Source organism: Artemia franciscana, chromosome 7, assembly GCF_032884065.1.
Source record: "Artemia franciscana chromosome 7, ASM3288406v1, whole genome shotgun sequence".
NCBI lineage: Eukaryota > Metazoa > Arthropoda > Branchiopoda > Anostraca > Artemiidae > Artemia > Artemia franciscana.
In genome coordinates, this window is record NC_088869.1 from 29,286,083 (window position 1) to 29,311,893 (window position 25,811).

The window sequence follows — 25,811 nt, forward strand, 5'->3', positions numbered from 1 at the left end:
GTTTGGGGAAATGGTGGACGTTAGAGGGGGGTTAGTTCCCCTCCAATCATTTTCGACAAGTAAAAGGGGCTTTTACTTATCTCCGAGTAATCGGAGGCTGGAGTATCAACCCTCTGATCACTCTAAATCTTATAAAAGGTACTAGAACTTCTGATTACCAGTCCAATGAGCCCCTCCGAAGTTTATGCGACCATCTTTCTATAAAAACCTAATATATCCCCCTGGTCGAAACTTACAACCCATACCCTGATGGGCGTGGGGTGGGGTCACATTCAACAAACTTATTTCCGGACTTTTGAACTACGCTGAATAAAATAGCTATCTCAAAATTTTGATAGGATGTCCTTGGGGAAATTGGTGGTTGTCAGAAGGGGGTTAGTTGTTGTCCAATCCCTTTCGACTCTTTAAAGGGGAGCTATCCCCTTCAATACCCAATCGAATGAGCCTTTTTCGAAATTTCTACAACTATTGGTGATCTCAAAAATTTTTATCAGATGCATTTCGAGAAAATACAAAGTGTGTGTGGGGGGAGAATATCCATCGTCCAATCACTCTGAATCTAATAAAGGGCTCTAGAAATTCTGATTACCAATCTAATGAACCTCCTTCAAAGTTTATACTGTCACCCTTTCTATATATACTCTATATACCCCAGGGCACAACTTGCAACCCTTTTCCTGAGGGCTGTCATACTAAAAGACATAATTTCTGGATCTTTGAACTACTACGCTAAACAAAATGGCTATGTCAGCATTTGATTGGATGTCTGGGGAAATGGTGGGCGTAGGAGGGGGGTTACATACTGCCAAGTCACTTAAAAGAGGCAGTAGCCCCTTCATTTTCCAATCGAATGAGCCTTTTTCTAAGTTTCTAAAACAAATGGCCATCTCAAAATATCTATGAGATGCATTTTGGAAAAATACGAGGTGTGGGGGCATCCATCCTCCAATCACTCTGAATCTTATAAAGGGCACTAGAAATTCTAATTACCGATCCAATGAGCCTCCCCCAAAGTTTATACGATCAATCTTTCTATAAAAACCTTATATGCCCCCAAGGGCATAGCTTACAACCCTTGTCTTGACGACTGAGGGGTTGTCATCCTCAAGGACATAATTTCCGGACCTTTCAACAACATTCAAAAAATGTCTGTCCTATTTTGATAGATGTGTTTGGGGAAATGGTGGGCGTGCAAGGGGGGTTAGTTGCCCTCCAATCACATTTGATTATTAAAAAAGGCACAAGTTCTTTCAATTTCCAATCGAATGAGCCTTTTCCGAAGTTTCTAAGACATCATATGGCCATCTCAAAATTTCTATCAGATGCATTTACGGAAAATGCGAGGTGTGGGGTTATCCATCCTCAGATCACTCTGAATCTTATAAAAGGCACTAGAACTTCTGATTACTAATCCGATGAGCCCACTCCGAAGTTTATACGATCACCCTTTATATACATATACCTTATATACCCAAGGGCAAAAATTACAGCCCTTGCCCTGAGGACTGTTGTCATCCGCAACAACATAATTTTGCAGACTTTCAACTACGTTGAACAAAATGGCTCTTTCAAAATTTTGATTGAATGTATGTAGGGAAATGGTGGGCATGAGAGAGGATTTAGTTTCCCTCTTTTCACTTTCAACCATTAAAAAGGGCACTAGCCCTGTCAATCTTCAACCGAATGAGCTCCTGTCGATGTTTGTAACACAACAAATGGCCCCCTAGTTTCCATCAGTTGTATTTCAGGAAAATACGAGGTGTGTGTGTGGGAGGGGGGGCGGGGGGTTATCCGCTCCCTGATAACTGAATGTTAAAAAGGGCACTATAACTTCTGATTAGCAATCCAAATATCCCCCTCCGAAGTTTATACGATCAGCCTTTCTACATAAACCTTATATGCCCACGGGCAAAAACTTACAATCCTCGCCTTGAGAGCTGAAGGGGTTTTTCATCCTCAAAGACATAATTTCTGGTCCTTTCAACTACGTTAAACAAAATGGCTAGCTCAAAATTTGTATTATTGTGTTGGGGAAATGGTGGGCGTGGGAGGGGTATTAGTTGCCCTCGAATCACTTTTGACTATTAAAAAGGGCACTATCCCCTTCTGGGAATATTACAATTCCCAATCGAATGATCTCTTCGAAGTTTCTACGACAACTCCTTCGATAGAAAGTGACCCATTCTAAAAAAAAAATGAAAATAAAATAATAAGAATAATACTACTATGTGCCCACATCGCTCTTTACTTTAGCGCATGATTTTATAATTATTATACAGCTAATATAGCAGTATAAATTAATAAGTGCATGATGTAGCGCTTCTTTTTCAAAAAAAAAAAAAAAAAAACAATTCCATGACTAAGATTTTGAGCAAGATCGCCTCTCTGACTGACTCAATCTTTTTAATCAGGATTCCTTAAATAATTGCTGACTCTAGGAACAGAAAGTAGTAAGTATATGATAAGCTGTAAGAAAACAAAATAATAAAGTTTAACTTAAAAAAGCGTTTCAATTTTTATTAAGTTACAAGGAAAATAACATATCTCAGGTTTTCTTTTTAATTGTTTCTTGACTCCGGAATCGGTTCTTTGGCTGAGGAGCAGAGGCCATGGAAGAAGCAGAAGAGCTTGGATGAGCAGTAAATTCGTTTAGCGAAGGGGTTAGCAAAAAAGATAATAAATTCAAAATTTTTAGGGGCTCTAATTCTTTAAAATATTAAAAGGAGAGACAAAAAAGCAAAACAAGAGTTTTACAGATACTTCAATGAACTTAAAGTTGAGAACCCTTGATCTTTATTTTAACTTTAGAATTAAAAGAAGACTGGTCTGTTGCAACGCCTTTTTCTGTGAAGAATTGAAGCTATCACACAAAAAGACGGCAACAGCATACAGACTTCTATTTATTATTGATTAGTATATAGCGAAATTTACTGCTCAGCTCCTCACTTAATAACTTACTTTTCAACCTAAAAAAGAAAGAAGACGTTAATTGATGGGAGATAAAAGACCTGTAAAGAAATGATGATAAAAACAAAAACGAAAGAAACAAGAGCTAAGAGCTCATATGGCACTTATGACGAGGTCGGAAGAGCCAAGAGCTCATATGGTATGAGCTCTAGCAAAATTCTAAGAATCAATAGATTGCTTTAAAAAGAAAATCAGAGGCTTAATGCCGGCCGGGATTTAAAATAAGAGCTCTGAGACACGAGGTCCTTCTAAATAAATAAATTGTTAAAGATCCAATCACCCACTCACAATTTAAAAATACCTAAATTTTTCCTCTCCCTTCAGCCCCCAAGATGTTCGAATCGGGAAAAACTACTTTATCAAGTCAATTTGTACAGCTCCCTGACACGCCTAACAATTTTCATCGTCCTAGCACGTCCAGAAGCACCAAACTCACCAAAGCACTGAACCCCACCATCTAACTCCCCCACAGAGAGTAGATCCAGTCCGGTTACGTCAGTCATGTATCTACGACATTTAAAAGCATTTTCCAAGATTTCTGGTTTCCCCCTCTAGCTCCCCCCAATATCAACAGATCTGGTCGGTATTTGAAATAAGAGCTCTGAGACATAAGTTCCTTCTAAATATCAAATTTCATTAAGATCCGGTCACCCGTTCTTAAGTTAAAAATACCTCAATTTTTCTAACTTTTCAAAATTAACAACCCCCAGCTCGCCCAAAGAGAAAAGATCCGTACCAATTATGTCAATCTCATATGTATAACTTGTGCTTATTCTTCCCATAAGTTTCATCCCGATATCTCCACTCAAAGCGTTTTCCAATATTTCCAGTTTCCAAGATTTCTGTTTCCCCCCTCCAACCCTCTATGTCCCCGGATCCTATTCGAATTGAAAATGAAGCATCTGAGACATAAGATTCTTCTATATCAAGTTTCATTGAGATCCGATCACCCATTCGTAAGATACCTCGATTTCACGTTTTCCAAGAATTCCGGCTTCCTCCTCCAACTCCCTTCACTGTTACTGGATCTGGTCGGGATTTAAAATGAGAGTTTTAAAGCAAAAAATCCGTTTAGATATCAAATTTCATTAAGATCTGATCAACCGTTCGCAAGTTAAAAATTCCTCATTTTTTCTAATTTTCCCGAATTACTCCCCCCCCCCCGAACTCCACCAGAGAGCGGATCCGGTCCGGTCATGTCAGTCACCTATCTTGGACTTGTGCTTATTCTTTCCACCAAGTTTCATCCTGATCTCTCCGCTTTAAGTATTTTCCAAGATTTTCTCCCCCCCCCCTAATGACACTGGACCCGTTCAGGATAAAAAAATTAAAAGATCTGAGTTTCATGGTCCTTCTAAATATGAAATTTCATTAAGATACGATCACTCTTTCGCAAGTTAACAATACATCATTTTTTCTATTTTTTTAGAATTAACCTCCCCCCACTCCCCCAATTAGAGCAGATCCGTTCCGGTTATGTCAATCCCGTATCTAGGACTTATGCTTGATTTTATCACCAAATTTTATCCCGATCCCCCCACTCTAGGCATTTTCCAAGAGTTTAGGTTCCACCCCCTCCCAACATCCCCATCACCGGATAAGGTTGAAATTTGATATAAGAGCTCCGAGACATGATATCCTTCCAAACATCAAATTTAATTAAGATCCGATCACTCCTTCGTAAGTTAAAAATACCTCATTTTTCTAATTTTTCAGAATTAAACCCCACTCCCCCAAAGAGAGCGGATCCGTCCTGGTTATGTCGATCATGTATCTAGGACTTGTGCTTATTTTTCCCACCAAGTTTCATCCCGATCCCTCCACTCTAAGTGTTTTCAAAGATTTTAGGGTCCCCCCTCAATTCCCCCTAATGTCACCGGATCCAGTCGGAATTTAAAATAAGAGCTCTGAGACACGATATCCTTCCAAACTTGAAATTTCATTAAGATCCGATCACTCCTTCGTAAGTTAAAAATACCTCATTTTTCTAATTTTTCAGGATTAACCCATCAACCCCCAACTCCCCCCAAACAGAGCAGATCTGTTCCGTTTATGCCAATCACGTATCAAGGACTTCTGATTATTTTTCCCACCAAGTTTCTTTCCGATCCCTCCACTCTAAGCGTTTCCCAAGATTGTAGGTTCCCCCCTACAACTCCCCCCAATGTCACCAGATCAAGTCGAGATTTAAATTGAGAGCTTTAAGACACGATATCCTTCGAAAAATCAAATTTCATTAAGATCCCATCACCCGTTCGTAAGTTAAAAATACTTCATTTTTTCTAATTTTTTTCCGAATTAACCGGCCCCCCACTCCCTCCCCCAGACGGTCAAATCGGGAAAACGACTATTTCTAATTTAATCTGGTCCGGTCCCTGATACGCCTGCCATATTTCATCGGCCTAGCTTACCTTGAAGTGCCTAAAGTAGCAAAACCGGGACCTACAGACCGACAGAATTTGCGATCGCTATATGTCACTTGGCTAATACCAAGTGCCATAAAAATCACTGTAAATCAAAAGTAGATGTAAGGCACACCTATATATATTTTAATTTATGGTAAAAAATAATGCCACAATATACATTCAAGGACCTGAACAATTGTACAGGATACTTTCTATGTTTACAAAAGAGATACCGCGTAACGAGGGTAATTGATACTGTAATCCTGATGTATGTAAATAAATAAAAGTCAATTAATGTTTTTATAATAAATGATAAATTCAAAGGAGAGCCAAAAAGACACTTGGCTTTTTGGTTGAAATGTCTTTTTCGTATTTTAATGGAAGAAAATTGACAAAAACGTCAATAATTGCCTTAAGTATTGCTTTAAATATCATTCCAGAGATTCCAAAACCACCAACATGTGACATCTTTCATTTATAAGGTCTTATCGTTTTTCAGTGTGAACGAACCTCCAAGATGTTCAACAAAATAAAAGACTTCTTCCTCCCAAGATATGTCCCAAATTTTTAAATTTCTTTTTCGGGCTTTGGACTTCCAAGAAAACAATGTGACCAAGAAAATAGCTTAACCTTCCAAATTATACCCTTACGTTTAGAATAATGTCGTTTCCAGTTATAGTTATTTCAGATGGCACAACAAAGCGCACGTAGAATGACGTCATTTTTGTTCTATAACACGGCTATAACCAAAGCAAAAGCAGCTAGTATAATAAAAACTTTCAAAAAATACTTGTAACTTTTGTACCTTATCCAAGTGCAGCAGAATAAATTGGAAGAGCTCCGCATCTATAACTATCTGAACTCCATCCACAGAACCGGACATTACATTACTTAAGATCCATAAGGCGTTCTGTAAAATACAACGATTAAGTAAACTAAATTAGAAAATAAGCCAAAATTTACAAAAAAAAAAAAAAAATAGCTAAAGTTATAGTTTCACTCCCATAACTTATCTGGTTGTACAATTTATAGCTTTTTATTAGAATACCGTTAGTTTACCCATCTGAGCTAATACCAATATTTGGGTTAATAAGGTTGAATATGGCTATCAAATTTTCACAAAATGACATGGCTAACGCCTCGTTTCCATAGTTTTTGCTCAGCATAGTCTTAAGAATTTAATGGTGGCAAGAATTTGGCAACTCTAACGGAAATACTTCCTAACAATTTGAACTCATTCTATACTATTTATATACCAATATACAGTGCAAAAAAAATTGGAAATTGTTCATCACAAAAGATATTCTTTATTTAGAAAAAAGACCTTTATAGCAATTGTACGACACTAGAAGCTCGAGATTTGATCAGATTTACAACAACGAAATGGAAGTTCTTGCAATATCTCTATTTTCAAATATATAATACATCAAAACAATGGGCCGAGGAGGGGGGATTATATTTATTTTGGCGTCCTTAGAACTTTGTAAGGTCTTGAGATTTGGTGAATTAAATTTCGGATAGAGGATGGACATCCACATCAAGCTAATTCTTAAAAATTTGTCCCGTTCTAGATAAAAATCAGAACAAAGTAGGACTTGTTCCAATTAACCCGCATATCAATGTTATCAAGTCAAACCGAGAGGCTGACGAGCTTCTTAAGTTTAGATTATAAAAATTTTAACTTCCAACCATCCTCTGTGTGCTATTTTGACGAATAAGATGTTAAAAGATTCCCCCTCCCCATTTTCGATCATCAACGACATTAGCGACGTTATCACCCAAACTATTCATTCAATCAGTGATGTGAATTCTTGAATTTTAAAGGATTGCGAGGGGGTAGGGTATAATATATTTTTCAAAGTCTAGCGGGGGGGGGGGGGGGCGATTTATGTTTTTTTCAATTTTTCAATTACAACACAAAAAAGGCTTTTATATATGACAATATACAGAAATACTTTTTAAAATCTTAAATTTGGGTTACAAAATTCCAAATGGTCACCCAAGCACTTAGTACCATCCCTGGTTTGAGTTGCCAGAAAGCTGGTAATCGGCAAATGTATTCCTTTGAATTTAAAAGAATAAGAAAAAATCGTCAAAATGTACAGAAGCTCAAGGTCAGCCAACAAGTTGTTCAATAGCCCTGTTCAACACAGTCTTAATAACGGATTCTAATTCGACCATCTCGAAATAATCTATCGATGATTTTGTAATGTTTTTGGGCGTCCCACCCACCCCCCAAAGACCCTTGTAGATGTATTTTCAAAATAATTCTAGAAACACGTGTTTTAACAGTCCTTATCTTTACTTAAATTGCAGTCAATATGTAAAAAAAAAAAAAATTAATGTAACTCGTTTGCTTGAAAATAGCACCAAACTGCACCCAAAGGAGGACCAAATTGCACCAGAACGCTTTTTATAGTACACTCTTGTTTATACTCCGCCAATATTAAACATATTTGATAACATGATGAAAATTTTTCAGAGACCGCTATGGTTTAAGAGAGTTTCTGCAACTTTTGTTTCTAAATTGCGGTTAAAGGCCTCACATTTCATACCCCTTTGGGCCTACAATTAACTTGAGCCACAACTGACACTAAGGGCTAACAAAGTGTAGCTTCAAAAATCTACAACCCTTGACTCAGGGGCAGTGGGGGCAATTTCGTTTTTCCAAAGGCGTATTTACCGGCGTATAGCAATCTCGAAATTTTGATCAGAAGTCTATGCCAGTGGAAAGTATAAAGCCCGTATTGAGTCCCTACGGAAGCTAGCCAGATTACCATACTTATATCTATTTTAATAAAGTTTTAATAATTTGTAATTACCTGAATTATTTGTTCTTTTGGATGTAGTAACAATGGTGAAAAATACTGAAGAACATTTTGATTCAAAAGTAGGCTTCGTGCATATGTACTGGTCGTGACATTACCCAAGACAAATAATGCTTTCTGTAAATAAAAAGATTAAATTAACTAAATTAGAAAATGCGTCAAAATTTAAACGAAGAATTAAAAAATAGGTCCATGGAAAACATGGGTTCTATATTCTGAATAGTTCTAGATTTCTCGTATTTGCTTTCTCACATTTCTCGTAATGCTTTAATCTCAGATCTCTCGTAATGCTTTAATACCACATCCTACGGCGTTAATGCAGCACTGTCGTGTTTTAGACATATTTCTCAAAAATTCCTAAAGCAGGCGGCAGCATGACTAGGTTTCATTTCCCTCTTTTTTAATTTAGCTTGTATTACTCAAGACTTTAGCATTTGCATAAATTCAAAAAAAATCGTGTTACGGGTAAACTTATTTTCCAATAAGCAACCTAAAGTGGGGTGAACTGGCAAAGAAATAATACAGGGTAAAACTGAGTAGTAGGTAATCCGTGTTGTAAGGGCAAAAAAGTATATAAAAAATTATTCTTTTTTAAATTGAAATTTGTTTAAATTTCTACTTCGCGTTCCTGCCAAATTTCATCGTCCTTGCTTATCTGGAAGTGCCTAAACTAGCAAAACCGGAACCGACAGAGAGACAGACCTACAGAATTTGCGATAGCTACATGTCACTTGGTTAATACCAAGCGCCATAAAACGATGATTTTCTGTTAAAGAAATAATTCTTGTATCCTTTAAAAGACATTTACGGGGTTGGAGATACTTTGTTCCATAATTTCATGAGGATTTTTTTTTTTTACTTGGTGTTCTTAAAAAAAACAAAATTTAATTTGTCAAATAATTAATTCTTAAGTCCTTTAAAAGAGCTTTACAGGGTTTGAGAGACTTTGTTCCCTGATTACAAGCGGTTATTTTCTTTACAGGGCTTTCATTTAAAAACAAAACGAAGATTTTTTAAAAATAAATAGCTCTTGTATCTTTTAAAAGAGGTCTATAGGGTTTGAGAGGCTCTGTTTTCTGATTCCATGTGTATTTTATTTTTTTTAACTTAGCCTTAATCAACAAAACAGATATTTTTTTGTTAAGTAAATTAGTCTTGTATCATTTAAAAGAACTTCATGGGGTTTGAGCGAACTGTTCCCTGATTCCATGTGAATTTCTTTCCTTTATTAGGCAATTATTATAAAACGACGATTGTTTGTTAAATAGATAATGCATGTATCCTTTAAAAGGGCTTCACGGGGTTTGAGAGACTCTGTTTCCTGATTACATGTTTTTTTTTTTTACTTGCCGTTCATTACAAAAACGAAGATGTTTTGTTAAATAAATAATTCTTGTATCCTTTAAAAGAGCTTTACGGGGTTTGAGAGACTCTGTTCCATGATTTTTTTTTCTTTACTTGACACTGATTAAAAAACGAAGCTTTTAAGCAATAGATGACACCACAACTAATTTTCCACTAAGGTTATATTATGTTAACTACATTTGTGTTAGGTTGCATTTAGGCTCAGTTGGCGTGCGCGCATGCTTATGCAAGTCTCTCAAACTCCACACAGCTCTTTTAAATGATAAAAAAAAAATTGATTAAAAACCAATCTCCATTTTCTTAACGAACGCCAAGAAAAGTATAAAACACAACGAATTAGGGAAAATAGTCATAATTATTTCAGTTGTAAAAATCTAAGTAAAAAATTACAGTTCTGGAGAAATACGGGGGCATTGGGGCTCTGAAGGGGGAGTCGGGTTCGTCTCATGTTCAATTCATGCGTCTCACGTTTGATTAATACATTAGACAAAATTTTCAAAATAACAATAGAAAACTGCTTAGAATCTAAAAATATTGTTGGCTTAGTTGTTATCTCAAAGGATCAGAAGTGGGGGCTGTCACAAAACGTAATGTATTGTTTCACCGACAACATGAGCGATTACACAATATCAGATAACGTATCATTCTTGAAATTCTCGGAAGCATGCCAAGAAATTCTCGAAAATCAAGATATGGGCCTCAGATGCATAACAAGAAATTTTCGGAAATCCGGTTAAGCGCCTGCTTGTATTCATTGTATTGTTTCACCGAGAACATGAATGATTATTCAATACCAGATAACGAATCATTCTTGAAATTCGCTAAATTCTCAGAAACCTATTTGCATATTCTTGGAATGATCCCAAAAGAAGGCGTTATCAACTCTAATAGTACATCAGGACAGAGCCCCGCTTGTATCCAATGTATCGTTTAACTGTGATCGTGAATGCTTTACGCAATACCAGATAACGCATCATTCTTGAAATTCTCGAAAACCGGTTTGCACATTCTTGGAATGATGCCAAAAACAACTTTTAGCAACTCCAATAGTTCTTCGGGGTAGGGCTGATTGGCAATGATTGGCCATCACAAATGAAGAACTAAGGACACTAAAAATGAAATCTAATTGATCACTTAAGACTTACAAAACTCTATACATCTTTAAAATTTAAGAATCCAGAATTCAAATTTAATTAAGAAGACCTCCCTAGGCTGTTACTCTGTTTTTGGTATTAACAGTGTCCAAAAAAAACAACGGGGGTGATAAATCACCAAAATATTAGCTCATAACGCATGGTGCCAAACACCTTAAGAAAGTGTGCCTTTCCTTTGTTGGCGTAGTTCTATTCCAATATATGATTAATATTTACATTTCTAAAGAAAGCATTATCAAAATTACCTAATATCAACTGTTAGTTAATTTTTACCGTTCTGCATAGCAACACTGACAGATATATCGACCTGCTGGTAAGCTTCATGATTTTGAAACAATCAAATGAAAAGGATTTGGAAATCTTTATTTAGCTTACATTAACCCAGAAAGGATTGATACAAGAAATGATAGTGATGTATGTGGTTGGATTATCCCTTTTGGGATCCTTGTGAAACTCCGAATTTTTTTAGAATTTCTATTTTTGTGTTTCACAGCTCAATCTTAAAGCCACATATTAAATTCACCAAATCTCAAGAACTATTTGAATAAAATGTAACCAAGGTAATAGATAATTATTAAATGTGTCCATTTAGGACACAATAAGCGAAAGATTTGATCAGATTTTGAAACTACATAAAAATATAATCTTGCAATATTTCTATTTTAAAATTTATAGCACACCAAATTGGGCACACCATTGAGCCCAAATGGAATGCAGCCAAAAAATAATAATTATTTATTACCTTGGTTACATTTTATTCAAATAGTTCTTGAGATTTGGTGAATTTAATTTCGGATAGAAGCTTCTCTTCCACACTATCTTAATTACAGCTTCTAATTCGACAAAGAACCCAGTGAAGGTTTTGAGATATCTCTTCGGGGGATCCCAAAAATAAACCACTGTAAATATAATTTAAAATCAAATCACACATGAGTTTTGCCGATCCTTATCGAACCTATTTTTTATCAAAACTATAGCGATCTATCTTCTAAAAAAAAGTCAGTTTGTTTTAAGACTTGACCATCCATGTGGTCATTCTTAGTGTTTGGATATTTCAGTCGAAAAATTATGAATGCAGTTTACTTAAATTGCAATCAATACGTGGAGAATCTTATTTATTAACACAAATATAACTCGTCTGTTGGCAGATAGCATTAAACTCGACCCAAAGAGAGTCCAAATTGCACCAAAAGCTCTTTATTGTTCTCATTGTTTATACTACTTCTCATTAATTCGCGTAATGGATAATAGAACCAACACTTTCAGTAACACTAAAATTTTATGAGAGTTTCTGCAACTTCTAACTTGAATTGGCCCCAAATTGTGTACCACTAAGGGTCTACATTAAAATTACAACAGGCACTAAAGGCTAACAATGAGTAACTTGTGTAATCTACAACCCTTGTTCCAGGTACTGGGGGAGCCATTTCGTTTCTGGAGGAGTATTTATTGGGACTTTCGATTATTATGAACAAAATGGCTATCCCACACATTTGATTAGATATATTCAAGGGTGGGAAATATAGAGCTAGTATTGAGCCCAAACGGAATGCAGCCAAAAAATTATAATTATCTATTACCTTGGTTACATTTTATTCAAATACAGTTGCAATACTTATATTATAATTACCTCTATTAATTCTTCTTTTGAGCGTTGTAATAACTTAGAGAAATGCTCTAGAATGCCTTCACCTACAACTGCTTGTATTTGTTTACGTGTACCATATTTCACAATTTCACCGACTGCCCTTAGTGCAGCAAATTGCACCTGAAATAATTATACAAAAGAAAATTTTAAGAGAGAACTAAAGCGACGAACAAAATAAAGAGACAATAGACAACTATTAAGGAGACACTTTAAATCATTCTTTGACACCTCTTCTGAAAAACATCTAACACCATCCACAACATCATTAAACTAGGATTTTTAACTTTTCTAGCCTAAAAGGTTCTTTGGTGTTAGCAATGATGATTTTGTTTTGACCATTCAGTTAGGACTTTCATTAATTCTAAGAATGGATCAGAGTCTTTTAATTCAGAAATTTTCGAGCAGATTCTCCAAGTTTTCAGCTTGGTGTAATAACATATAAACCGCTAAGTGGTGAAATTCCACTAATCCTTTACTATGTTTAATAATCTGGTTTTATGAATCTCTTGAGCCTTCACCAAAAGGAATTAGTCGAACGGCTCTTCAAAATAATCAGTATTATGTCATTTATGGTTGTAAGCTGTCATATATGACATCATTCATGAGTTATATCAAATTTCAAATGAAGATGTAGCTTTGTAAAAGATAATTTTTAATTCTATGTTTTATAAAAAGCAAGTAGATACAGCAATTTATTATCAAATCAGCCCTTAGAAATCTCTCTACGACTTTTCAGCATCGCAATAGCGGTGACGATAAAACGAAGTAGCTGGAGAATATAAGATAAATAATAGTCTTCCCATGCAAAAAAGTTATTTTCCTTTTTATTCAATATAAGGGTATAATAATAATAATAATTTATTTCTTACCCACGACAACACTATAAAAGTATTAAAATGTGGAGTACAAACAATTAATTACACAAAAAAAGCAAAACATACAAAAAATGAAAAGTAATGACAATAGAATTTTTTTACGTTAATACAAAAAATTAAATAAACACACAAAATAACGAACTATGAAAAAAAAATAAAAATAAATGAACATTAGATTCAAAAAACACAAAGAGAAAAACAAATACACACACAAAGTCAACGAAAAAAACGGATACGACGGTGGTGAGGGGATAGGTGCGCAGAAGCTGTAATGGAGAGTTGTCTGTGAAGAATCTACAACTTTAAAGTTAAATCAGGAACTGAGAATTTTTTAACAAGAGTCCGGTTTTTGTCCAAGGTGGAAGATACAGAAGATATTTGCAAAATTTGAAATAATTTATCCGAATTATTTTTAAATTACCATTATTAAGAAGGGGGAAAAGACCTGAAGCATAAAGGACAGAATGATCACAGAAAGTAGAATAAAGTTTAGCCAGCGCATGTCTATTATACTTCCCTCTATTTGCAACAATTTTTCCATAACCAATCTGAATCTTTTTACTTATATCACAAACAGTACGCTGACGGAAGCTCGAAAGATTGTTAGTAATAGAGATACCAAGCCAACTAATACAATCAACAAGAGGGATAGTGAAATTATTACAGTGAAGGGGAGTAGCAGTAGTACAGCTGTAGGGAAGAAACTCACATTTATCTATATTAATTGAAAGGCCAATATCAGAGAAAGCATCAGAAACTATAGAGACCATTTTGGAAAGACCCTTTTTGGAACGGCTAATCAGAAGCAAGTCGTCAGCATACGCAAGATAAGAAACATCCGCAAGACCAGAAAGGTATGTACCTGAAATCTTAGCCAGCACACGAAAAATACAAATCTTAAAAAGCGTAGGGGACAGAACACCATCCTGCCTAACTCCTCTTCGCATTCTTATAATAGCGTCTGGTGCAGATCCCAATTGAAGAAACGAATTTGAATACCAAAACCTAAGAAGCATTATAAAAGAGAGATTGACCCCAGAATTATACAAGGAAAAAATGACCTGACTATGGACCACACAATCAAACGCTTTCGAAAGATCCAAAGCACAAATATAAAGACCATTTCCCTTGGAAGAATTATCAGCCAATAGAAAACACAGAATCTTATGCGCATGCTGACAACCCACCCCACTCCGAAAACCAAATTGGTTCTCATCCTCAATGATACTTTTAGTCAAAAATGGTAGAAGGATATACTCAAAACCTTACTAATATTACAAGATACAGTAATAGGTTGATAGCAAGAACAATCAATCGGTGACTTTCCCCTTTTTAAAATTGACGAAACAGTGCCACACAGAAAACTCTCAGGTATGTATGAAGTACATAGACACATTTGAAAAAGAAGCTGAAAGTGAGATATAAGGGGGGTGTAATCATGTAATTCTTCTATCCCCTATATGAAGCAAAAATATGAGGATAGAACAATTAGGATAATTCCCAGTCAGTCATCAACTTAAAATCTACGCTCTTTTTTGCTTTTTGTTTTATCATTTCTACTTTCTGTTTCTTTCTCTGACAGTGCCAGGCACCATTACTATTCTCTTCGTTAGGTACATATCGGCACCTAACACGTTTGTTCAGCAGCAGGTTCCCAAAATAAATTGAGCAGCAATGACCAGCAATAAATGTAAATGTGTATTTCAAATAAAATAAAAAACAAGAGCTAAGAGCTCATATGGCACTTGTGCCGAGGCAAGAAGAGCTAAGAGCCAAGAGATCATATGGTATGAGCTCTAAGAAAAATTCTACGAATCAATAGATTGAGTTAAAAGGAAAATAAGAGGCTTAATGCCAGTCAGGATTTAAAATAAGAGCTCTGAGTCACGATGTCCTTCTAAATATCAAAATTCATTAAGATCCGATCACCCCCTCGTAATTTATCAATACTTAGTTTTTTCTAATTTTTCCTCTCCCTTTAGCCCCCCAGATGGTCGAATCTGGAAAAACGACTTTATCAAGCCAATTTGTGCAGCTCCCTGACACGCCTACCACGTCCAGAAGCACCAAACTCGCCAAATCACTGAACCCCTCCCACCAACTCCCCAAAAGAGAGCAAATCCAGTACGGTTCTGTCAATCACGTATCAAAGACATTTGCTTATTCTATCCACCAAGCTTCATCCCGATTCCTCCACTCCAAGTATTTTCCAAGGTTTCCCCCTCCAACTCCCCCCGATGTTAAAAGATCTTGTCGGGATTTGAAATAAGAGCTCTGAGACATGAATTACTTCTAAATATCAAATTCCATTAAGATCCGATCACCTATTTGTAAGATATAAATACCCCAATTTTTCACGTTTTCCAAGAATTCCGGTTTCCCCCTCCAACTCCCCCTAATGTCACATATTCTGGTTGGAATTTAAAATTAGAGCTTTAAAGCACAAGATCCTTCTAAACATCAAGTTTCAATAGCTCTGGTCACTCTTTTGTAAGTTAAAAATACCTCAATTTTCAATATTACCCCCCCCCCCCCAACTTCACCAAAGAGAGAAGATCCGGTCAGGTTAGTCACATATCTTAGACAGGTTTTTATTCTTCTCATCCAGTTTCATCCTGATCTCACTGCTTTAAGCATTTTCTAAGATTTCCAGCCCCCTCCCCAACTGCCCCCCAATTACACTGGATCCGGTTGAGATTTAAAATAAAAGATCTGAGTTACGAGGTCCTTCTAAATATGAAGTTTCATGAAGACCTGATCACTTCTTCCTAAGTTAAAAATACATCATTTTTTCTAATTTTTCAGATTTAACTCATCCCCCCCCCTAATAGGGCGGATCCATTCCAATTATGTAAATCACGTATCTAAGACTTCTGCTTATTTTTCCCACCAAGTTTCATCCAATCTAAGCGTTTTCCAGGATATTAGGTTCCCCCACCCCAAACTCCCCCCAATGGCACCAGATCCGGTCGGGATTTAAAATAAGATATCTGAGTTACAAGGTACTTCCAAATATTAAGTTTCATGATAATCTGATCACTCCTTCATAAGTTAAAAATACGTCATTTTTCTAATTTTTCAGAATTACCCCCCCCCCCCCCAATAGAGCAGATCCGTTTCAATTATGTAAATCACGTATCTAAGACTTCTGCTAATTTGTCCCACCAAATTTCATCCTGATCCCTCCAATCTAAGCGTTTTCCATGATTTTAGGTTCCCCTACCCCAAACTTCCCCCAATGTCATCAGATCCAGTCGGGATTTAAAATAAGAGCTTTGAGACACGATATCCTTCTAAATATCAAATTTCATTAAGATCAAATCACCTGTTTGTAAGTTAAAAACACCTCTTTTTTCTAATTTTTCAGAATTACCCCCCCCCCCCCCAACTACACCAAAGAGAGCAGATCCGTTCCGGTTATGTCAAATCATGTATCTAGGACTTGTGCTTATTTTTCCAACCAAGTTTCATCCCAATCCCTCCACTTTAAGTGTTTTCCAAGTTTTAGGTTTTCCACTCCCAACCCCCCCCCCCCCCCCCAATGTCACCAGATCCGGTTGAGATTTAACATAAGAGCTCTAAGAGACAATATCCTTCTAACTATCAAATTTCATCGAGATCTGATCACCCATTCATAAGTTAAAAATACCTTGTTTTTTTCTAATTTTTCAGAATTAACCCCCCCCCCCCACTACCCCATAGAGAGCGGATCCATTACGGTTATGTCAATCATGTATCTAGGACTTGTGCTTATTTTTCCCACCAGGTTTCATCCCAATCCCTCCACTCTAAGCGTTTTCCAATTTTTAGGTTTCCCCCTACCAACTCACCCCTCCAATGTCACCAGATCCGGTCAGTATTTAAAATAAGAGCTCCGAGACATGATATCCTCCTAAATATAAAATTTCATTGAGATCTAATCACCCATTCATATGTTAAACATACCTCATTTTTTCTAGTTTTTCAGAATTAACCCCCCTCCCCTCCAACTACCCCAAAGAGAGCGGATCCGTTCCGGTTATGTCAATCATGTATCTAGGACTTCTGCTTATTTTTCCCACCAAGTTTCATCCCGATCTCTCCACTCTAAGTGTTTTCCAAGATTTTAAGTTTCCCCCCTCACATATCCCCCCACCCAATGTCACCAGATCTGGTCAGGATCTGAAATAACAGCTCTGAGACACAATATCCTTCCAAATATCAAATTTTATTAAGATCTGATCAACCATTTGTAAGTTGATAATGCTTCAATTTTTCTATTTTTTCTGAATTAACAGGCCCCCCACTACCCCCAGATGGTCGAAACGGAAAAACGACTATTTCTAATTTAATCTGGTCTGGTCCCTGATACACCTGCCAAATTTCATTGTCCTAGCTTACCTGGAAGTGCCTCAAGTAGCAAAACTGGGACCAACAGACCAACAGAATTTGCGATTGCTATGTCACTTGGTTAATACCAAGTACCATAAATACCACACTACCAAAGTTACCTGCTTTTCAGGAGAATTTTAGCAACAAAAGTGGCACAACTTTCAACCAGGATGTCTGAGGCAACCAGATAAGCAGATATCATTATAAATCCCTTGGTGTATGGGAAATTACATGCACAGTTGGAAATTACTCTATTTTACAGCCTACAACTAGTCTACAACTAAGCACATAATTGAGTAATTAATGAAGCCTTACGAAAAAAATCACAAATATATGTATATAACAAAATTTAATATAAGACATAATTACCTAAACTTCTTTATGTGTTAATAATGGAGCTAATCTTCTTAAGATTCCAGTTTCAATAACAATCTGAATTTGGTTTACATCTCCATCCATTGCATGGCTAAGAGCTATGTTACAAAGATTCAATGCTGAATCTACAACAATCTAAAAAAGAAAAGGATAATATAAATCAGAATAACTTAAACCAACAAATATGAAATGCATTCCATTAATACTTAAGATACATGGGAACAGCCCTCAAATGATTGATAGAGGTGTCTGTGCAAAGAATCATTAAGGAAAGGGGAGAGGAAGGCAAATTGAAAAGTATTACTACATAAAATTAAGCAATAAATACATCAAAAGAATCAGCATATTATACTGATTAACTCAACAAAAAATCCAAATACATTCTTCAAAGAAAAGTAAAATGAGCAGAAATAAAACCAAGTAGTGTTCTAAGCATATAATTATCACAAATCACCATCAATGAATAAATAAAATTCAAAACATGACCAAGTCAAATTCAAAACGAGCAAAAATTAACATGAGTGGGGATGACCACCCCCATACTTTCTCAAGACCAGACCATAATTGACACTTTACTGTAAACAAATTACCAACACTACTCAATGCTCATGTTAGCACTAATACTCGTGTTGCTCTTGCTAACAGGGAGGTTGTCAATGCTACTAATGTTAATGTTTGCTTGTTCTGAGTTTGACTTGGTTATTTATAGTTGTTTCTGTTTGTTTTGGGTTTTATTTATTTACTGCTGGTAATTTGTGATAGTTTTATGTTTGGAATATTATTTGACTTCATTTTTGATAATTTTTTGTTTAATTAATTTAGCATAGCTGATAAGACCCAGAACTAAGTCTTTGGAGATAACTTGAGCCTCCCCCAAGAGCCTAAAGATAGGTTTTTAAGTTTTAAAATGTGCCCATTGGGGGAAGGGGGATTTTGCACTTTTAGTGAGTTTCCATGGGGATAATTTTCCATGGAGGAAAATTTCCAGGGGTTAGCTTTCAAGGAAAATTTTTACAGTAGAGGATTTGACATAATTCCTCTATACAATTCTTTTTATTTGTCTTACCTTCTTTTCGCCTACTCAATTTTGCATGTGGATATGCTCTGGGGGAACACCCAGGGGAAAAAACTTCCACAGAAGGGGATATTTCTAGAGTGATTGGAAAAATGATTAGCATACTTTCGCATTCAAATTAAAGCATGCAAAGGACAATTTTTGAGGCTGAATCTTCAGCAAGAAATTTGAAGGAGGGGAGAGAGAATTTAAGCAAGGGTGGATTTGCCTGTAAGTAGTGTTACAGAGGGGTGTATTTTATGTCAGAAAAAAATTCCCAGGGAGGATTTTCCTATGAGGGAAGGGAATTTTTCATAGCAGTAGTAGTAGAGATGTAACAAACACAGCCGGCACACACCCTAAGGGTATCAATACTTCAACAGTCCTATTCCTTTTGTATTAGGAGCCATTTGGAGTTACTGGCCCCTTGTATATGCTACAACTGTGTACTATAATTTGTGCTTATTTATGAGTCATTTGTCTTGTATTTGTACTAATTTATTCTGTAAAATGATAAGTGCTTGACTGTTCATACCAGGGCTTCTACTTCTCATGTTTTCCCATGAGATCTCATGTTTTTGGAAGATTTCTCATGCAAAAAAAAATTTGTCTCATATTCTCAGGTTTTTCTCATGTTTTTAGAGGTTTTCTCAGGTTTTTCTCATGTTTTTAGAGATATTCAGGTTTTTTTTTCATATTTACCATCATTCCTTATAATCTCCCAATTTCTGTTGATTTGAACTCTGTCCAACTTGACGTTTCTGATCTTTTGCAATTTTCTGGCAAACTGTAAAATATGTCTTTATTGCCAATAGGGAATTTCAATTCCACAAACCTTAATTAATGACTTTGTTGGCAGCTTCTCCTGTGACTCACCATTGTTGTGTTCAAAAAAGGGTTGATTTGATTTGATTCTCAGTTTATAACTTCATCTGATCTGGTCAGATCAGGTTCACTGAATAATTTGTGTACAATAAGGATGTTCTTTACCTTACGCAAAAGGATTTTTTTAAGGGTAAGTACTAAGTTTACTGGAACTGGACAGTAATACATCCCTGAACATGTACAACCCAAGAAGTAGACCACTGACCTCTCCTAGGGGGTAGGCAGCTTTTATACTTCAATTATCTGTTTCTTTACCAAAAAAACATGTTTTAACTTGAAACCAGTTCTTACTGGAAACCCATTCAAGCAGTCTTTTAAAGATCTTTGATCAACCATGTTTCTTCTGTTTAACCACAATTATTTTTTCAACATTTCAATGGATATAGCCTAGACCTGTCAAGTAGAAAAATTTTGAAAAATAGAAATCACTATTTTGTTAGATAACAGGAATTGAATTATCAAAGCTAAAAGCATAAAAAAAGAATTTAAAAACTGAAATTCAAGCTATAATGTACAATTGTCTTCATATTAATCTTGGTAGGCTAAAGAAAAGTCAAGTAGGCTAGGCTATATTATTTAATTGAAGTATTTTGTTCAGAGCATGGAGTGTTCCAAGTTCAGCACATAAAGGTCTGGAATAGAACAAATTATAACCACAAGGAGACATGCTGCAGGAGTTATATTGATTGAAAATTATGCTTTTATTTTCAAAATTATATGTTATGTCTTTTAAATATCTTTTTGTTCTAGCACGTTTCCTTCTGTAAAACCAACCTTCAACTATTTTGACTCCTTTGTAACAATAAAATATAAATAATATACTTACAAAAAAAGGTTAAAAATGATAATTCTAAAACTAATCTACATCTACGGCCATTTTAGCTAATTTTTGATCAAAATGAAGAATTGTCAGGATTACCAAAATTTTTCGGGACAAAAGTGTCAAATTCAGCAAAAAAGAGACACTTTTAGTGTCCTCCTAGAAAATTAGCCAATATACTTTAAAAGTTGACAAAAAAGCTTTAAATGGTTTTCTCGCAACTCTAGGGCCAGTGTATTAAAAGTGCATTATTTTACTTTTCAAAGTGTGTTATTTTGTTCTGTTTTGTGGAGACCGGAAATCGCGAAAAACGGCTAAAATGGAGGGATCGATGCATCAAGAACCCGATCAAACTGACTTGTAAATAAAGCTTTACTCGGTCCGATAGTCGTAGGGGGAGTGGAGGAAGGGAGAATCTGGAATATTGAGGTATGCTTAAATTTTGAACGGTGGGTATAGCCCTCCCCTCATCTTGTTCCAGAATTTTCCAAAATTCCGGAAACCTGAAAGTTCAAAAGCCCCCTTTTTCCAGATTATCTTTATAAACTTTTGGATCGGTTCATATTCCAGAAGATAGGAAGAAGACGTCAAAGAATAATCTGGAAGCCCAGATTTCGAGAGGTGAAGACCGGACTTAAGACTCTAAAACATATTTTCGATTTCTACTTGGTTCTGTCTGTCTGTTACCGACTTTTTACCACCAATAAAAGTTGTATTGGTGGTATTATACAACTGGTATGTAAGACAAAAAAAGCAGTTTAAAATCTTCTGATTTTTTCCCTGACTTAAAAAAACCCTCATGATAATCTCCTGAACTTTTTGGAGTCGTCACTGATTTTCAGAATACAAAGTGGAAGCGCTGCTCTGAAATCCCAGCTGACTAAAAGGTTACCGCATAAGCGGGCTTAAGCTGGCAAATGGTGCGGCAACACTGGCAAGCAGGGTACACTGTTCAAAATTCAAGATTTTTATTTCAACTTCTGTACAACACACACAATATAAAAAGGGTCATGCCGAAGACACAAGGTCGATTGACAAAAACTGCAGTTACATCAACTACATTTGAAATCTGAAATTGTCCAAATTTTGGCGTCCCACTGGATTTGGCGGTAAAAAATAATTCAAATATTTTAATTATAAGTAAATTCCAACAAATGAGATAAGATGTTACAAAAAAATAAGGATAATCCTTGTATATAATGTTTAAAATAAAAAATAGCGACGACGACCACACTGCCTTTCCATAACAAACAAACAAAAAGTAAAAGCAATAGGAAAATGTTTTTGAAGACAGTGAAAGTTAATTAAATGAATTAATTAAGTTTTAGAAGTTGAAAATGAAAATCAAAAATAAACTACCGTTTTAAGGTCTGCTAATTATTCGTGATACTGATAAACTGGATTCTGCTATCTATCGAAAGCCAAAACATAACAATAAATATCTTCATTTTAATTCAAATCACCCCCCACAAGTTAAAAGAGCAGTTGTAACCTCTCTCATTGCTCGTGTCCTGAACATTTGCTCCGATTCATATATAAACGCAAAAATAAATTTTAACAGATATATTTTTTGGGTAATGGATACCCCATTCCTTTTGTCAATAATATAATTAGCCGTAGACAAAAAAGACATTCCCGTAAAATCGAAGATATGTCACAATGCGAGACTACTGATAAGCCCTCAAATATTATCTATCTTCGGTATTTTCCAAAAATCACAATAAAATATAATAAGACCTTCAAGACCGAAGAGCCTCTTATATTCAAACTCAAAATGGAAACGGAAGGGTTGCTTCGTATTTTCGCTTTTTCTTTCATGTTATCCAATCATATCAAAGGATCTGATATAATGTGTTTGGATGTAAGCACTGAAATTGGATACTTGCCAATTAAGGGTATCTATATTGGCTTTGAGGCAGCTACAGGTCAAAGAAAGGAACCTCACATACGAGGACGCTAATGTCCAAATTGTTCTCAGAAAAGCAAGGGAGTTCTACTAGGAGTTTATTAATCAAATGCAGATTCGATTTTTTAGCAACTATATTTAAGCACCTGGTCATGCTTGAACCATGTAAGGCTGCAAACACGGAACTACCTACGCTACTACCGTTATTCCACTTTTACAGCAGTCCAGACTGGGACAAGAAGAGAATAGAGAGTGAGTGGAGGAACATCAGTAAACTAGAAATTCTGTTTAAGCTACTAGTCCTCTACTTTACTGGCGGTAAATTTTGTCAATGAAAACGCTTTGTAGGTGGCAATCCTGTTACAAACGTTTAACCGAAATTTCCAAATTTCTCAAACATTGAAAAGACTGCTTTAGTTTAGTTCTATTGTTTTTTTGGTTTGTTTTGGTATCTTTTTTTTTTCATAAACTTTGTTGGATTTGAGGTTTTAAATCTTACGTAAGTCAAATTCTGTTTGTTTTAAGCTATAAATTTGCTCTATAGCCTCTTTATGAAGGAAAACTTTGTTCTTTTTCATTTCTATTTCTTTTTAATCAAAACAATATTTATGTATATGGTATCAATGCTAAATTTCATTAGCCTAATAGTAACAATGCAGGCTAATGACTGAAACAGGCTCTGCCCCATGGGAGAATGTAGGCTATTGCCTAAAAATAGTTAAAATAATCTATTGGGTATGAAAGGCAGATTGGTTTAAAGTAATGAATTTGCCCTTTTTTTTAACATGATTCAGCTAAGTTGAAAGTTAATAGGCCTAAATCACCTGATGCTCTTTTCTATGGTTGTTTCAAAATTCTTTTCTTTGCTGTTTTGCATCTGGGTGAAATCACATTTTGGTAAAATTCTAGTTTAGTGACTTCTTGTTATCTCAGAATGGGGTTAGGTTAAGAAAATGGAACTTTCTGGGATGGGTCAACAGGCTAAAGTATGTCCCGGGAAGGTATTTTGAAGTACTTACCTCCACTCCCTCTTGTTCTAGAGGGTCCTGACCTCTAATGACCTTTCAAAATATGTGTGTTATAAAGGTGAAGCCTTGCAAGATAAATCTTCTGCTTGAATGAAGTACAACCAAATTGTTTTCAGCTCCACAGCTTTGCTCAACCCCAATTTAGACCTATAAGGTTTTAAAGATATGCAAATACATTTCCTAAATTTTGAAAAAAAAAAACATTGTTATGTCTCATAATTCTACTCAAATAACAGGAATTGCATTTTCAGAACTAATGTCAGAGAAAAAGCAACTGGTAATTGAAAATTATGGTAAAATGTTGTTTTGTCAAAATTTCAATAGATATAGTAGACCTGTCATGTAGGCAAATTTCAGGGCCCTCTAGAGGGAGAAGGAGTAGATGTGGGTACTTTAAAATACCTTCCCAGGATATATTTTAGCCTGTAGACCCATCCCTAAAAGATTCATTTTCCTAACATAACCCCTTTCTTAGATATCAAGAATCACTAAACTAGAATCTTACCAAAATCTGTCTAGTGACAAAAATTTGCCATTTGTAGCTAAATCAAGAAAAGTAATTATTTTTTCTTTAGTCTTACAAGACATGTTCAGAAAACAATTCTTACTTCATAATATGCAGAATAATTGTAGTTAGCACATTTAATGCAGCCTTGCTATACTTACCCCTACTCCCCCTGATATGCAAATATAGAGCCCATATTATATATTTCTTATCTTTTCATTGTTCTTTCTTGTAGTTCCCATAATTTTGATACTAAACTCTTATATTTTCATCATCATTTTGTATATTTCATTATGATTTGCCTAACTTCAATTTTTCAGTATGGACTTGCTAACAAGGAATTACCAAAAACAATTCTTACTTCATAATATGCAGAATAATTATATGCTAGTTAACAAATTTTATATGCAACCCCTCTATACTTTACCCTGCCCCCCTCCCCTGATGTGCAAATATATAGTCCAATATATATATTTCTGTATTTATACATAAATAATATATATATATATATATATATATATATATATATATATATATATATATATATATATATATATATATATATATATATATATATATATATATATCCAATTTATATATAAATCTATTCCTGAATCTGTTTCAGTTGTTTAACCTGTGTGACCTGTAAATTCAATCAAATGTGATTTAAAACAAAAACCAGAAAAACAAGTTATGGGTGACATATTACCTTAAATTGTACATTCTAGGGACTAAGGTTGAAGAACCTGTAGATGTTGCCAGGTAGCATTGATTTGAAATTCATGTCATAGTTCATGAGTGGATCATCACTGTTTACTTATATACAAGACACTTTGGTTTCAGTGTTGGGTATCATTAGATGTATTGCCAGCTATGCCTGTTTGAGGGTGTCTTCAATGACTTGCCACTCTAATCACAGTCAACACCAATCTTGAAGCTCTCAACTGATCTGGCTGACATGTTAGATTTGCTGAGTGAATTTCACTGTGGAACAGTGTGATTGGTGAAGAAGTTGAACTTTTTATGCTTTCTGCTACATTTCTGATGCAGTTTTTTGGGATTTCCTTGTGTTCTGGTACATTCACAGTGATCAAGAATAGGCTTAATGGTGTCACTGGTCATCATCTTAAATGCAAGGATGACATCTCCTCTCTTTCTAAGGTATGTTAGGGTAAGCAGGTCTAGCTTTTTGTTGTCATTGTTTGTAGGGGATTTGTTGTTTGGTCAAAGGGAGCTTGATTGCTCTATGCTGGAAATTTTTAAGTAGCTCCACATCACACTTAATGTGCAGGTTGGCCACTGACATAACAAACTCAAGATGGCAATGGACAAGGGCTGTGTAAAGCTTCCTGATATCTCTTGGCTGGTGACTTTGTCTTTGACCACTTGATCAAACTGAGGACATTGTTTGCCTAAGTTGCTTGGCTCTGACAATGACAATGAAATTTAAGCTTATCATCAATGATTACCCCAACAACATGCTCTTCCTCATCACTCTGATTGGGCATATTGGCATCTGCAAAGTCAGTCATGTGATAGCTATGGTTGGGGTTCTTTGGACCAAGATGCAGGACTTTGCATTTGCATGGGTTGAACTTGAGCATCCAGGTTGTTGCCCACAGACA

General features: G+C 35.5%; 3 protein-coding genes across 4 annotated transcripts in view; 1 reads left to right on the forward strand and 2 right to left on the reverse strand.

The window, feature by feature from the left end:
* Positions 1–25,811, reverse strand: part of LOC136029127 (cystathionine beta-synthase-like) — a 193,653-nt gene that overhangs the window by 156,289 nt on the left and 11,553 nt on the right. The gene's annotated exons all lie outside the window — the stretch shown is intronic.
* Positions 2,955–25,811, reverse strand: part of LOC136029657 (importin subunit alpha-4-like) — a 24,089-nt gene continuing 1,232 nt past the window's right edge. The window contains exons 2-6 of the mRNA XM_065708159.1: positions 17,989–18,123; positions 12,350–12,487; positions 8,195–8,317; positions 6,178–6,282; positions 2,955–2,966 (exon numbers count right to left, since the gene is read on the reverse strand). Of these exons, the coding sequence (XP_065564231.1) occupies positions 2,955–2,966; positions 6,178–6,282; positions 8,195–8,317; positions 12,350–12,487; positions 17,989–18,123 (513 nt within the window). The remainder of the gene's footprint in view (positions 2,967–6,177; positions 6,283–8,194; positions 8,318–12,349; positions 12,488–17,988; positions 18,124–25,811) is intronic.
* Positions 23,026–25,811, forward strand: part of LOC136029129 (uncharacterized) — a 337,007-nt gene continuing 334,221 nt past the window's right edge. Inside the window, exon 1 of the mRNA XM_065707209.1 lies at positions 23,026–23,152. The gene's annotated coding sequence lies outside the window, so the exon portion shown is untranslated. The remainder of the gene's footprint in view (positions 23,153–25,811) is intronic.